Source organism: Mytilus californianus, unplaced genomic scaffold, assembly GCF_021869535.1.
Source record: "Mytilus californianus isolate M0D057914Y unplaced genomic scaffold, xbMytCali1.0.p SCAF_7, whole genome shotgun sequence".
NCBI classification, from domain to species: domain Eukaryota; kingdom Metazoa; phylum Mollusca; class Bivalvia; order Mytilida; family Mytilidae; genus Mytilus; species Mytilus californianus.
The window spans coordinates 40,261,096-40,277,562 of NW_026262723.1; the positions used below are offsets into that span (position 1 = coordinate 40,261,096).

The window sequence follows — 16,467 nt, forward strand, 5'->3', positions numbered from 1 at the left end:
AACAAATTATTTTATTTGAAGTGGAAAAATAGTCTACTTTGCCTTTTTAACACACATGCAAATTACAACTTAACTTAATTTTTAAAACACCCTATGAATCAATTGTTTCATGGTAAAAAAAAAACCAGATTAACAATCTTTTAACACAATGCCTTTCCAATGATTTTTCCCCTTGATCCTCACTGTTTAATTAAGAATAAGACACATTTTTTTTTTCATTTCTCAAATGATTAAACTTCAATTAATGTATTTTTTTTATTTGAAAGAAAAAAAAATCTTGTATATTCACCCATAAAAATAACTGAATTGTAAAAATTACAAGGCTGTGAGCAATAGCATTTTCAAATGGAACTGAAACTATTTTTGTGGGGAAATATCATATCGACACAATGAAATAATATATATCTATAAATAATTTTTAAATCTGATAGAAATGTTCTTTTTAATTTTGTTAAAAAGAATAGTCCAAATTTTTCAATCAACAATCAACAAAAGTTAATTTATTTATAAAGCAATGAAGACAATCATGTCTAAAACGTAGTTGGAAAAATTGTTAAAGATCAAATGATTTAGTTCAATTGAATTTCAACTACAGTAACTACAAAGAATGTTGTTAATGTTATATCTTTATTAGCTTACCGGTGCTCTAAGGTCACCATCTCTAGCAGACGCTGTGAAAGCAAGACTCCCGACATCAAGACCTTGTTCTAGATTTACTCCAGCAGGAAGGTTTGTAAACGTCGGCGACTGTTGGTTCCTAACAACTGTAATGGTTGCAACAATACTGATACATTGTATTGGTGTTCTGGTATCACAAGCTCTAATTGTAATCTGAAAGATATCAAACAGGAAGGTTATAAGCATTCAATAAATTGTTGACAGTATTTCCAGCAACACAATTATCCAAAACTAATTGCCATTTACGTTGTTTCTATTACTTCAGTATTAATTTGGTTGAAAATATTTGAATTTAACCATTATAACATGTATAATTCTATATAGGTAAGGCTCTAAGGCTAAGCCTTTGCTATTCTAAATTTAAATAAATTTAAATATAAATACACAATATCTATACATTGTCTCAAAATATATAATTTATATGTACAAGGCTTAGAATCAGATAGGATGAAAGTTAGAGCATTTATACCCTGTTCTGAGCCGCATAAAAAATGTTTTTTTTAAAATTAATTTATGGTTGTTCTCTTCAAACTGCAACTCTTAAAAATCAGTTCTAAAGGCAATACTTTGGATCAACAATTTCAAATTTGAAGCAGACGATATAAAATTTCTGTAAACCTGCATATTTCATGATGTCATAGATAAAACTCAACTGAACCACATTATCAAAGTCAAAACAAGGAGTATATGGTCAGTGACTTTAAAAAGCAGACGTCTATATGGTCAATGCATATTAACAGCACAAAAACACAGCTGCAGTATAAAACAAGATATTTTCTATATTTATAGATTATTGATGGTTTATCAAATGAGAGGGTGTTTCTCAGCTACAATTTCATCGAAATGAGATGAGAAGCGACAGAAAAACATCCTGGAGTTTGAAAGACCACTGATAATCTGTATATCGCTTTTTTCCCTATGACGTTGTTGATGTTTACATTGACAATGGCATGTGCACCTTTAGTTTTAAGTGATAATTTTATTTCTCAAGCAAGAAGCGTGATATGAAAAATTATCACACAAAAAAATCAAAGGAAAAATACACAAAATAGCGATAAAAAAAATTCTTAATCTCCTTGAGCATTATCTGTTTGTAAAAAGTAGCATACTGCAACAGATTTAAATAGTTTCATCACATCGATACACATGTACAATTTCAAAGGTTTAACAAAGTTTCAGTTATGTATGTATTTGGTTTTGCTCTTTTATAATTTGCCCCTATTGAGGTGCATTGTTTTATTTTAAGTAAATTTACCCTATCTTCCAACTGTGTGCCTTCTGACAGAAGTTTCTTCAATGTAATTCTCCCAGTTGTTGGTTCTATGTAATAATATTCTAGGGCTTGGGCAGTTCCCATTATTTCATAAGTAACTGGATCCTGGAATGAAAAAGAAAGACATTTATGAAATATAAAAATTTAATATTAGATGAAGAAAATGACAAAAAGTAGAGTAAAGTGATCTGTTTATGATCTTTGTTTGTATTTTTGTATCATCTCCTGTACATTTATTTATCCTGCAACCCTTTTGTTCCATAGTGAATACTTAAAAAAAAGAAAATACGAACAGCAATTCCTATAATGAAAAATAAAAATTTGAGATAATCTCATATTCTAAATTCGGAACATTTAATTTCATAGTAATGGTAAAGTAGGTGGATATGGTATATTAATTCCTGACACAAAAACTCTACATGCAATTGACAAAATCAAAAGGCAAAGAAATAACATTTTAACCGCTAGGGCCGCATCCCCCTAACACCCAGTCCCTTTTTTACACCTCACTAACTTATCAATTATTACCAAATAAAACTGAAACCAGTCAAAACACCTGGTTTCTACTCCTAAATGTTTAATAAATTCTCAAAGGTCCTTACAAATCACTTACATTTCTTTTTCTATGTATGATGGGTTCTGTAAATTTAAAAAAACAAAATTTTGCAAGGGTTATTTGGGCTTTATCAGGACAACTAAAATGTGCAAATACTTTTTTACAAACCAATAATATTGATTCTAAAGGTGCATTTTGCCAAATCCTGCGTGAAAAAATTCATGCATTAAAACCACTAATCTATCAACTTTTACAGCAGTTGTTAATTCAATTTTTATTATTACTTACATTATCTGTAGTATCATTGGCATTCACTTGGAGAACAAACTGTCCTAGAGTATACAAGTCATTAATTGTGGCCGAGTATGGTCCTCCCACAAATGCTGGCCGACCCAAGTTTCTCTGCATTGTGATTCTTACAGTAGAATTTGCACGGTTGTTGGGGTACACAGAATCATAGGCTATCACTTCCAACTAAAAAATTCAAGAAGGTAAAAATATTAATATAAGACTGAAATTCAGGAAGACATGTAACAGCAATGAGATAAGATTAAATGTATAGTTTGCAATGTACTTTCATTATCTTGAAGTGAACTTACTGAAATAATCCATAAAGTTCAAAAGTTTGAAATAAATAAAAAAACATCAGCTCTGAAGAGTTGTGTGGAAATCTGGTCTATTCTGATTTATCAGGCCTTATAGGAAACTTATAAACTTGACCAAACCTCTGACCAAAATATACAAATAGTTAACCGTGGTATCATAGTTTTTGTTGCCATAGCATATTTTACAGGTCAAATGCAAGGACTACTAATAAATACAACAAAAAATTGCAAAATTTAACAGCTGTCATGACATACATACTGGAAACCTGAGGTGTTTTGACCTTCAATTAACAGCTACTGGAAACCTGAAGTGTCTTGACCTTCAATTAACAGCTACTGGAAACCTGAAGTGTCTTGACCTTCAATTAACAGCTACTGGAAACCTGAAGTGTCTTGACCTTCAATTAACAGCTACTGGAAACCTGAAGTGTCTTGACCTTCAATTAACAGCTACTGGAAACCTGAAGTGTCTTTACTTTCAATTAACAGCTGTCATGATATACATACTGGAAACCTGAAGTGTCTTGAACTTCAATTAACAGCTACTGGAAACCTGAAGTATCTTTACCTTTAATCAACAGCTGTCATGATATACATACTGGAAACCTGAAATGTCTTGACCTTCAAGGACTGTGCTCCAAATTTCAAAAGACAGACCATTCTTTTAACATACCGGGTAGTCTGATCACATAAAGTACATAAATAATACTTAAGAAGAGAGTATTAAGAATGTAAAAACATTAATAATAATTCACAAGCAAAACAAAAATACCTCATATACTGGAGTATTGTCAGCTTTCATCAATGCCTGGTTGATCACAGAGACAGTTCCTTGTGTAGGATCAACATCAAAGAAGGCCGGTGCTGATCCTTTACCTATTACATCATACACAATGTCACCCTGTAAGACATAAATGAAACTTTCTCTACATTATAAACAATGGCACATTGCATGGCATAAATTGGAACTTTCTCTATATTATAAACAATGGCACATTGCATGGCATAAAACCAAACTTGCAACAGAACCTTTTAAAATAGATGAATTTGGTTTTTAAAAGTAAGTCATACATTCTTGTATTTGATAAATTGAAGTAACTTTGTACAGTTCATTAAAAAAAATAATTAAGATACATTTTAGAGATGAAATTTACGGAATTTTGTAATTTGTATAAACAAGGCAATAATTCAAAGAAAGTTAAGGCATGTAATTTCAAAGATATTAGTTCTAAACATTTAGTATTTTGTTTGAGTTCAGTAAGCAATAACCAAAATCACTTCTTTTTTTTGTTTCAATTTAAGAATACCTATGTTATATCAACTTACACGTAAATCTTGGTCTGTGGCTGTCACTGTGACAAAGACTGTACCATCAGGGCTATTTTCTGTGACTCCAGTAATGTATGGATTACGTGTGAACAGTGGAGGGAATCTATCTCTGAGGATATTTAGATTTACTCTAGCTGTAGCTGTTCTAGGTGTAGCCCGCTGGTCACTAGCTATGACATTGAACTGAAAATATACACCAATCATTCATAAAGATAAACAACATCAACATAATTTAATAGGTCAGCATGAACTATGTTAACCCCTAGAACAGCAAACTAATTGCTTAAATCCGCTTCTTATGAACTTTGGTGGATAGTTGTCTCATTGGCAATCATACCACATCTCCTTATTTTTATAATAACAAAAATATTTATGTAAAAAAATCTGTCTACTTAAAACTTTATTATATATATATTTTTGAAAGATGTAAATATTTTGTTATGAAATCTTAGACCACAGTTTTTTTTTATAGTACCTGCTGGCATGTTGTTATAGACAATCAAATAACTTTAAAAAGTCACCAGCTTTTTGATTCTGTATCAATTCCATTCATGGTCTCATTCCACATTAGTATTTAAAAGTCAATAAAACCGGACAATAATCCTGAATTGAATCTCAAATATAAAATAAACTGTTATCACAGAGATATGTCTCGCCTTTTTGTAATTTTGATAATGCAAATGTTGAAATTAAAATAGCAATACTTTAACATGTAAGTTATGCAAATATTCAAAGTCGATGAACCATGACTGAAGGTACAGGTCTAAACAATTTCCATGGAATGAGATGTGCCAATGCTAATACAACTGCATACCAAATACCATAGACTTATTATAAGTCGTTCCCTTTAAACAAACCTAAACACAAACATTAACTTGTAAACTATGTAAAAGTTTCAAAGTTAATGAACCATGATCAGGGGTGGTGCTTTAATCTCCATTGAAACGATACTTGCAAATGCCAATAAATTTGCATACCAAATATCATTAACTTAACATTAGCAGTTCATCTAAAACTGATCTAATCACAAACTAATACATGTAAACTAAGCAAAAGTTTCAAAGTAAATAGACCATAACTGAGCGGGCCGGGACAAATATTCTCCATGGAAATGAGATATGCCAATGCTTATACAACTGCATACCAAATATCATTGACCTACCACTAGTGGTTCCCCATAAATTGACCTAATCACAAACTAATACATGTAAACTATGAAAAGTTTCAAAGTCAATGGACCTTGACTGAGGGGGCGGGGCCAAATAATCTCCATGGTAATGAGATGTGCCAATGCTAATACAACTGCATACCAAATATCATTGACCTTCCACTAGTGGTTCACCATGAACTAGACCTAATCACAAACTAATACATTGTTAACGCCGTCGCCGCTGTCACCGACGCCTGAATCTGCATAATATGTCTCGCTTTTTGACTCCCTCAAGGCGAGACAAATACTTACTATCTGATAGCTGGAACTATCTATATCTATAGTTCAAGTTCTGTGCTCGATCTTATTTTTCAATACTGAGCTGGTACTTACTGTAAAATTGTTGACACTTGTGTTGAGTAAGGGTGCTATAAGAGTTATTGAACCAGTCTGTGAGTTTACAAAAAATAGATCTTTGTGTGGTGATTTATCTTCCATAGTATACATCAATGTATCCTGCAACATGGGATGAGATTAATTAAACATGGAATACACAACACAATCAAAGCTGGTTGATACTTAACATATATTATACCAATCTATAGTATTGTTACTGTTGAACTGAAAGGAGTTTTTCTTTTTTTTTAAGTAGAGGGGATGGGCTTTTTTTGAAAAATAAATGAGTGACTGCTTTTACACACTAATTGCATCAAGTCTTATAATTTCAAATGAACAATTTTCAAATTAATAAATATTCATTGCAGCCTTTTTTTGCCATTTTTTCCGAAGCACAGAATTCTAAATATGATAAGTTTTTTACCAAAGCATTCACAAAACTTGTGCGGATGAATATTACACATTTGTTTGAAATTTTATGCACATCTTAAACAGAATTATGATCTGACTTGATAGATTTGCTTTCTAAAACAGTGACAAGGTCTGATAGCAAGTCACATGTTACCAGAAACCAGAAAAACTTTTATTTACAGACCTGATCTCCATCTGTTGCTGATACTTTGATAACTTCCCCTCCCACTGCTGTGGTTTCCTCAATGTCCTTCGTATAAAAACTGTTTGGTTGGAACACAGGATTTGCTAGATTCCTGTTTACTGCAATGGTGACAGTTGCTGTAGCTTTCTGTACACTAACATCTGTCTTTGTAGCTACAACTTGAAGCTAAAATTGAAATTTAAATAAGTTTAAGATAAATGACAACCTTAAGCATATGACTAACATGCAGGACTAATTATAAACATAGTAAAGGCTATTTGTACAATTTTTTTCAAAAAGGCTATTTGAACAAAAGTTTATAGTAAAGGCTATTTGTACAAAAGTGTATAGTAAAGTCTTTTTGTAAAAAAGTGTATAGTAAAGGCTATTTGTACAAAAGTGTATAGTAAAGGCTATTTGTACAAAAGTGTATAGTAAAGTCTATTTGTACAAAAGTGTATAGTAAAGGTTATTTGTACAAAAGTGTATAGTAAAGTCTATTTGTACAAAAGTGTATAGTAGAGTCTATTTGTACAAAAGTGTATAGTAAAGGCTATTTGTACAAAAGTGTATAGTAAAAGGCTATTTGTACAAAAGTGTATAGTAAAGTCTATTTGTACAAAAGTGTATAGTAAAGGCTATTTGTACAAAAGTTTATAGTAAAGTCTATTTGAGCAAAAGTTTAAAGTAAAGGCATCCTTGAATTGCCAATGATAATCTGTTCATTGCTATTTTCCTTTGCAACATCAACTACATAGGCAAATAGCATCTTAAATTCACTTTCTACACCACTGAAAAAAAAACCATATCACTCCAGCAGCGTGAAATGGAAAATTAGCATAAAGAAAGATAAAAGGAAAATTTGACAAAATAGCTATAAAAATCTCCATGGTAACCATTTCATAAACTTACCAGATAAGATGCGAGTCCAGCTGGATCCTGTCTTAAATCTTTCTTTATAGTGACTGCTCCACTGGTATTGCCAACAGCAAAATACTCTGGTGCCGAACTTAATCCAGTTACCTCATATGTTATTCCAGGCTATAAATTGAATATAATTTTTTTGTTAATTTTTCATGATACAGGTAACACAATTCATTTTCAAGTTGTTTTGCTATCATTTAGTTTTTAACATTTTGTAAATAATTTTATCGCACCTCAGATAAATTATGACGTTATGATTGGTTTAATGTCCTTCAGCCTCACCCCCTATGGATTTTACTAACCCTCTATGGATCCGTAGGGGGTCAGTAGCAAACCATATAACTTATATTATACTTAAAACATTTTCAATGAAATATTTTGCTTAATAATTCCCAAGAGTTTTTATTCAAATTACACTTTTCTTTATGGTGTGACTTCTTTTGACTTATGAGTTTTGAATGTCCCCTTATCTTCTGCTTTTCTTTTTCTCTTGCAATGTCCAATAAGATTAACACGATGATTTATCTCTTGCAATGTCCAAAAGGATTAACACGCTGCTTTATCTCTTACAATGTCCAATAAGATTAACACACTGATTTATCTCTTGCAATGTCCAATAAGATTAACACGCTGCTTTATCTCTTGCAATGTCCAATAAGATTAACACACTGATTTAATCATTGGTGTTAGCCAACCGTGCGAGGGCTGTATAGCCAGTCAAGGTCGTTAAAAAACTCCCATCATCATCATTGGTGTTATAAATTTGAAGTCTTTCCGTAATTATCTAAGACATGTTAAGGCAACACTCTTTTTATTGGCTCCTATGATGGTCCATAATTTGTCGAGGTAAGAATTTCATACCCAAAACCCAACTAAAGATTGCTGTTATACATTTTGTAATTATTTACAAGGTAAAGCTCATATGCATATAATTTAAATCATCTTTGCATATAATGAAAAAATAATGTACTTTCAATAATTCAACAAGGTAAAAGTTAAAAAAAAAAAAAAAAATGTAAAAATGATCCTCTAGACAAAAGACTTACGTCTGGATTAGCTTTGACTGTCCAGACAAGGTTTCCTACTGGATCATTCTCATTGATTGTATCATTGTATGATGGAGCTGTAAACTGCAGGGTACCAGTTGTACGATCCACATTAACAGTGACTGTTACATCAACTACTCTCTGAGGTAATCCCTGATCTCTGGCATCAACATTTATCTACAAAATTCAAAATAAATTCTTATGATTTCTGATTTCCAAATAAAAACAGCTGCATTATAATACAGTCAAACATGCTATAAAGCCTCTATTTAGCGAAAATCTGTCTTGTCAAGTCACCCTCTTCTTGTCTCCCCTTTTAGTAATACCTATTCTACTCTAATTTCAGTTCAAAGGTCACCTCTCTTACAAGGTCAGTTTTCTCTGGTCCTGATGGCAACCTTTATATACAGGTTTTACTGTAGTTTTATTTAAAACCATCAGAGCTACAAATGAAAACATTACATATCCATTCTTCTTAAATAGACATGGCGCTTATTTACAAAAAGCAGAATAAAGAAACTTATTTAATTGATATAATGTAAGAAGGTTGAATGGTGGCATATTGTGATCATGTAGTACTTGTATTGAAGGAGTAATGCACTTGCGAATGGTGTAGGTTATATATAGGAAAAAGAAGATTTCCAAAAAAAAAATGTATATGCTTTTCTTGTCTTTATATTTGTCAACTCTGGAAATCTCTAAGTTTTAATAAAACAACAAAAAATAAAAACATTTTCAAAAGATATGACCCCCTAATTTTTAGAAACTAGGATAAAAATGATTGAAAAAAACTTACAGTAAACAAACTCTGTGTAATAGTTGCTACAGATTTGATCAAGATAATCTCTCCTGATGCTGGATTGATGAAGAAGTACTCATTAGAGTTACCGGAACCTGTCCTGACAAACTGTATCACATTGTTCGGAGGCTGAAAAAAATAAATATATTGAAGCTGTTAATATTTCCATCAAACCAATAGAAAATAAAAATTCTTTCACTAATTATCTCCCTTTAAAAATTTCATTTCAAATTAATGTTGTGCAGTCTAAAGATACTATAATGACAGTATATACTTCACTTTAAAGCAAAAGATGGTTTTGGTCTGCCAATGAAAAATGATCTCCCTTACTTAAGTTCGGAAAGGTATTTTAGCATAATCATAGTTGTCATCAATATCATAAATTATTTTCACATTATGTAAATTTCATTAAAAAATTAAAATTCTTTCATTTAGAAATTTGAAAAAATTCTTGACTAAAGAAACTAGATATCATTGAGATGGGAGCCATCTCTGTGGGCCCCGCTGTGAATAATGTGTGGTAAAAAATTTGTATCTTTATCATTGGACATGGGGTTGTCAACTGAAACCGAAGTTTATGACCTTGACCTTTGACCTAGGAAGTTGTACATAAATTATGACACACCCTCTGGTGTTGGTTTATATACATGTCAAGTATAAACTTTGAAATCATAACGGTTCTCAAGATATAGAGCGGACACGATCTTTACCATAGGACATGGGGTTGTCAACTAAAACCAAAGTTTTTGAACTACGAAGTTTTACATACATTATGACACACCCTCTGGTGTTGGTTTATATACATGTCAAGTATAAACTTTGAAATCATAACGGTTCTCAAGATATAGAGCGGACACGATCTATACCATAGCACATGGGGTTATCAACTAAAACCAAAGTTTTTAACCTTGACCTTTGAACTAGGAAGTTGTACATACATTATGACACACCCTCTGGTGTTGGTTAATATACATGTCAAGTATAAACTTTGAAATCACATAGATATAGAGCGGACACAATTTGTTTCGGACGGACGGACAGACAGACGGATGGACAGACGGACGGACGGACAGACTGATCACTATAGGGCATCCGCCATTCGGCGGGGCCCTTATAATAACAAAAAAAAATATTCATAAGTAATGACTCTGTTTTAACTTTTACTGAATCATGGAAACTTACAGTTTTGTCAGCATCAGTAGCATTGAGCGTAACAATTTTTTCACCAACAGGTGTTGTCTCTGCAATGCGAATGGGCAATACCCTGGAATGTCCAAAAACTGGTGGATTGAGGTTATGTTCTACAGTAACTGTTACCTGGGCAACATCAGACAGGGATGGGGTACCTCTGTCAGCTACAACCACTCTCACCTGCAAATAAATGTTTACAAAAATTAGAACAAATCATAATTGAGCATTTGCACAAACTAATTTGCATAGTTAGATCAATAAATGAATAAGGTATAGTGTTAACTTCTATATCATTTGGTCTCATGTGGAGAGTTGTCTCATAGGCAATCATACCACATCTTCTTCTTTATAAAGATAAAGTAAAATGTCTTTTAAACTTTAAATTCCCTTTGGCAAATGGAGAATTTATTTCATATACTTATTTGGCATACGATATTTCAATAAAATATTTAAGAATAAGCTTAATTAAAAGAAATAAAAACTTTAGAAAAAATATTGACTTAAAAAAAAAGAAATCCTGCTTAAAATAATAATGCATTGTGAAAAAATTATTTATCAATCATGTCAGATGAATGGTAAAAGAGAAAGATACTCTCTGGCCACCCCCTCAAATAATAAAATAAATCATTATTAACTTACAACACTCAGCATTATTCTACTTACATCAAACTGTGTTTGTGCTGTCTGGTTCAGGTTAACTCCTGGCTGAACTCTGACCACACCTGATGAATCAATTTCAAATAATAGACTAGCCTGGTTTGTACTGTCAGGGTACAGGGAATAGTCTAGCTGGTTAAATGGAGCCTAGAAAAGATAAATCAACATTGATTGGTTGTTTCTAATGTAAGATTTACCTAAAGTCTCATTTAAAATCAGTCAAACCTATTATACTATGGAAATTTAGTCAGCTGTTTTCTAATGTATCACACAATTAAATTATTGTACATGGACTTGTGTCTTACTACATTTTAGATTAAATATTCACACTAGGAATCAAAATAGGAAAGCTCGTTCATTCATTACTGTTCTTGAAAAATCATTGATTTTTTACAAAGCTGATATAGTTTCATAAATATCTAAATTATTCCCATGAATGTATGATTTCAAACTGAAATTCATCATATTAAACCTCCAATTAACTTTTGATTCTCTCTATCAAAACACATTAATTTGAATTGAAACTCCCCATAAGAAATACCCTTCCAATTTACTTGAGGGGCTAGAGGGTAGTCCTTTACTTACATCAGTATCGGTGTTAGATACTGTTGTTGCATAAACAATCTGTCCACCAGGAGTAGTTTCAGGAATTGTCCTAGAATATGCAGCCGTGTTTGTAAATCTTGGTTGTGTATTACGTACAACAGTCAGCTGAACAATCTGTGGGTTATCTGCTGTCTGCGGTGATGCTGCTTTATCTCTAGCTGAAACTTGGAACTGAAATTAAAATGAATTTTTGGCTCAAATAAAAATTTTCGAATGAAGAAAACATTTGAGAATTTTATTAATTATTTAGTAACAAGTGTGGACACAGATCAGTGCGGATAGTAATAGTTTAGATTGAGTTATGGTACTTTGTGACTTTCAAACTGAATTTTGCACGATATGCATGATACAAGTATTAATAATATGGAGGTATTACCCCTATATTTCAATTGATGATATAAAGGAAAATTATAAATTTTCATAACATAACAAATGTATAAATGATTAATTTTAAATTTTAGAATTTTTTTTTGTAAGAAATCACAATGAATCCAACATTACAACTTTTATCCTAGAGGTATGTTTTAAATAACAGTAATGAATATTTTTAGAAACATTGAGAATTTATATAAAATGGACCAAGTAAATAGACCCTCATGCAAGCATTTATTTGTGACTACAAATCTTTTGTGCAATTTTTATGTATTGGAATTTTATTTTTCTTATTCATGAGTAAAAAAGATTATTTACATAATTTATTTATAGGATTTTGATCTGTTCTGCGTTCAATTCTATCTTTTCATTATAAATTTAAGGAATAACAGTACTGTGTTTAGAGAATTGCTGCCATCAAATTACCAACTGACTGTAACAATTCTTCAAACAGAGTCCTCATTCCTATTGTAATAAATATCAAAATGTTCAAAATTAAAAATTTGAATTATCCTAGAAATATTGACTGCAATTGTGAAACATTATAGAATTTTTATGACAGTCAACCATGGAATTGACAGCAGACATCATCTGATCTGAAGAGTGACTAAACATATCACATTGCTTTAGAAAAACCAAATCATTTCATGGTACCAAATATGATTTTTATAAATAAATATTCATAATTCACACAATTATTTTACATAATATTAAAAATTATGAAAATAGAACTAAATAGTAACTTACAGAAACAGTGAAAATGGTGGCAGCATTAGTGAAATTCCTAATTGACTGTTTCAAAGACACAGATCCAGTGTCGGCATCCACTTGTACAAACTTGTTGACTTCAGCATTTGTTGATGAAATGAAGTACTCCAATTGATTGTTTGGTGGCTGGAATATAGGATAATTGTTTGTGTATTGAAAAATTATTAAACAGTTGCTACATAAAATATACGTACTACTAAAGTGAAAAAGTCACTTTTTTATGATTTTTTTCTGTTCTTGTAATTCCATATCTTACATTTTTCAAAACATTCCTATTTTGATTGGCTAGATTAGATTAACACAATCAAGATTATCAGAAAAAAAAGATATTCTCCCATAAATTTCATTAAAGCCTTGAAATGATGTTATAACACAAATTTCTTTCCAGACGTCAACTCTGTTGTTAAAGGAAGCTATATGTTAATCCCTAATTAACATAATTTAGCTGTGGTTTTTGTCAAGTTAACAAGACATACTTACAAAGTTATCACCATCTGTTGCAGAGACTTTAACCAGTTCGATGCCAACAGCCTGAGTTTCAAGAATTCTTTTATTGTAGTTTCCAGCAGACATAACAGGTTTCTGCAGGTTCCTGTTCACAATTATTGTTAGAACTTTACTGTCAGATTTTTTAGGATCTCCTCCATCTTGAACTCTTACTCTCAACTATTACAAAGGAAACATAACATATTAACTGAATACTACGTCATTTGCTTTACACCTTATAGCCAAAAGGCACACAAACTAGCATTCCCTAAAGACTCTGCAGTATGTGCCAAAATCACTAGTTCTTACCTGGGACTTGTTCACATTGAATTAGGGCAGTGAATGTTTTCAAAAAAAATATTAAGATAAATAGGAGTATTTTTTTGAAATGAGCTTTTGGCTGGTAGACATAAAAATTTTGGCATAGACAGACAGATATTAAATCTCTCATATCATCTAGGGTTAATAACGGTAAAAATCTATTCTGATGTTTTGACCCAAAATTTCACAATACCACTTTCAATTTTTCACAACTGGCAGTTGTTACTTCAATAAACATTTTGTCTATTGACCATAATAAGTTCTCCAAAACAGTAAATGCATGTGTAGCCTTAAATAAAATCTTTCATCTTGTTCTGCACTGGGAGAACACATAGAATAGAAGAGGTATAAGTTCACTTGCATAATATATTTTATCATGTTCTGCACTGAGAGAACATAAAGAACAGTAGAGGTGAACACATAGAACATGACAAGGCAAACAGTTGCTATCCTTTATGTTATTTGGTATCTGGTGGATAGCTGTCTCAATGGAGATCATACCACATCTCCTCATTTTACATTATATAAAATCTATCATATTGTTCTGCATTGAGAGAAAAACACATTGAACAGCAAAGGCACATGCAGCCTTGCATAAAATCTTTCATCTTGGTATACACTGGTAAAACACATAGAACAATAGAGACAAATGTAGCATTGCATAAAAACTTTCTTTTTTTTTTCTACACATAGAGAACCCATATAAATGAAGAGGCACATGCAGCATTGCATAAAATCTTTCTTTTTTCTACACATAGAGCCTATATCAATGTATAGGCACATGTAACTTTGAATAAAATAATTCATCTTGTTTTACACTGAGAGAACACATAGAATAGTAGAGGCACATGTAGCCTTGCATACAATCTTTAGCTCTGCACTGAGAGAAAACATATGGAACGGTAGAGGTATCGATCTTTGTTGTCCACAGAGAGAACACATAGAAATGTACAGGAGCAAGTAGACTTGCATTTAGTCTCTAACCTAGTACACGTGGAACAGAAGAGGCAAATGTAGACTCAAATTAAATCTCTAACCTAGTACATACAGAATAGTAGAGGCAAATGTTCACTTACATAAAGTCTTTCATCAGGTACTGCACTGACTGAACCAGTAAGGAACACAGCACCGTTTGATGGATTAACATTGAAATAAGTTGTAGCTGATCCTTCTCCAGTTCGGTCAAATGTCAAGGTATTGTATGGCGACTAAAAAAAAAGAAAATAAATATTACAATATTGTATTTTTCTGTAAACAAACATGGTTCCTTTTGGTTTTTTTTCAATTCTTCATTTCCATGTGCTGTCAATTCAAAGATTAACGTGTCCATTTATTATTGAAAATCTTCAAACAAATGATAAAAATGAAAGATTTATCACTTTTATTTAAATTTTTGTTTCAGTTCAGTATAACTTGAGGAATACACATTGTTCGTTTTAAATTTGCAATAATCATCTGGTTGCATTACTAAATTTAACAAAAATACTGTAGTAATTTCTGAAACAGATGGCCTGTTTGAAAGTTATTAACATTAAAAAAAAATAACTTATGTCAGACAGCAATGAACAACAAACCACTAGACTAAAGGCAGTCTTTCTATCCAATATAGTGATTTTTTCTGTTAGGTACATTTAAAAAAATATAATACTCCCATCTTAGAATGTTTTCATTGCTTTCAAAATCAAAATGAATCTTCACTAAAGATTGATCCCCAATATACAAAGGAAGGGCTGACAATGGGTTAACTACAGTTAGATAAAACAAACACCTACCCTTGTATCAGCATCTGTAGCAGTGACTCGGAATATTTCCAGGTTTGTACCCTGTGAGGCACTGATATTTACTTCCCTTGGCAAGTTGGTGATGTTTGGAGGGTTCTGATTTCTAACAACGTTGACTGTAAGTGTTCCAAGGGGACTACTCCTTTGTGATGTCCCCTTATCACGAGCAAACAAAGTCAACTAAAATAATAAACATAAACTCCTTGACATAATATCAGTATACTCAAACTTTTAAGAGTATCTTAAACAGGTTTATGTGAGAGTTTTTTACTCTGTGTTGAAGGCTTCAGTGTGACTGTGAGTTGAAGAACAGCAATAAAAGCGCAGTTCCTTTGCTTTTTGTGTTTTTTGTGCATTTACTGATTTTGTGTCATGGATGGATACCCCATATCCTTACTTTTTTATTATGATTTGTTATGAGCAGTTCCAATGGTATCTTAGACATTTATTGACTTCTGATGGTGGTTTCTGAGGAATTCCAAACCAGTCAAAGTACTCCTAAAGATACTAAGAGTGGCAATAACTATAAGGCGTCCGACTTATTGGTGAGTTACTCTAATTGTTTACATCGTAAATATACATACATGTATATACAAGTCTGTAGAATTGTGTGGCTATACCGATTAGCCGATTTTCTTAACACTCATATAACTCTTAGAAGTTACAGTGACATTAATTCTTATACTTACAACATACTGTACAGGTGTTTTACCAATCATACTGCCTCTTAAATATACAGGACCATTCTGGTCTACAGTAAACAAATCTTGGTGTTGGGAGTTAGGATCAAACTCATAGATGATATCTCTGTTAGGAGACTGAAAAATAAATGTAGTAATACAACATTTTTTACATAATTGAGTAAAAAAAAATTATTGTTCTGAGGTCACAGTTTTGATAAGTGTTTCATACAGGTAGTCAAATTCATTTTGAA

At 31.8% G+C, this 16,467-nt stretch overlaps 1 protein-coding gene across 1 annotated transcript in view; it reads right to left on the reverse strand.

Moving 5' to 3' along the window:
- LOC127708407 (uncharacterized) overlaps positions 1–16,467 on the reverse strand; it is a 199,676-nt gene that overhangs the window by 78,315 nt on the left and 104,894 nt on the right. Inside the window, exons 86-103 of the mRNA XM_052213279.1 lie at positions 16,223–16,351; positions 15,525–15,713; positions 14,829–14,960; positions 13,426–13,611; positions 12,925–13,071; positions 11,785–11,976; positions 11,206–11,346; positions 10,534–10,722; positions 9,349–9,480; positions 8,553–8,729; positions 7,495–7,623; positions 6,583–6,768; positions 5,985–6,107; positions 4,439–4,624; positions 3,885–4,013; positions 2,796–2,981; positions 1,934–2,056; positions 640–831 (exon numbers count right to left, since the gene is read on the reverse strand). Coding sequence (XP_052069239.1) covers positions 640–831; positions 1,934–2,056; positions 2,796–2,981; positions 3,885–4,013; positions 4,439–4,624; positions 5,985–6,107; positions 6,583–6,768; positions 7,495–7,623; positions 8,553–8,729; positions 9,349–9,480; positions 10,534–10,722; positions 11,206–11,346; positions 11,785–11,976; positions 12,925–13,071; positions 13,426–13,611; positions 14,829–14,960; positions 15,525–15,713; positions 16,223–16,351 — 2,868 coding nt within the window. The remainder of the gene's footprint in view (positions 1–639; positions 832–1,933; positions 2,057–2,795; positions 2,982–3,884; positions 4,014–4,438; positions 4,625–5,984; positions 6,108–6,582; positions 6,769–7,494; positions 7,624–8,552; positions 8,730–9,348; positions 9,481–10,533; positions 10,723–11,205; positions 11,347–11,784; positions 11,977–12,924; positions 13,072–13,425; positions 13,612–14,828; positions 14,961–15,524; positions 15,714–16,222; positions 16,352–16,467) is intronic.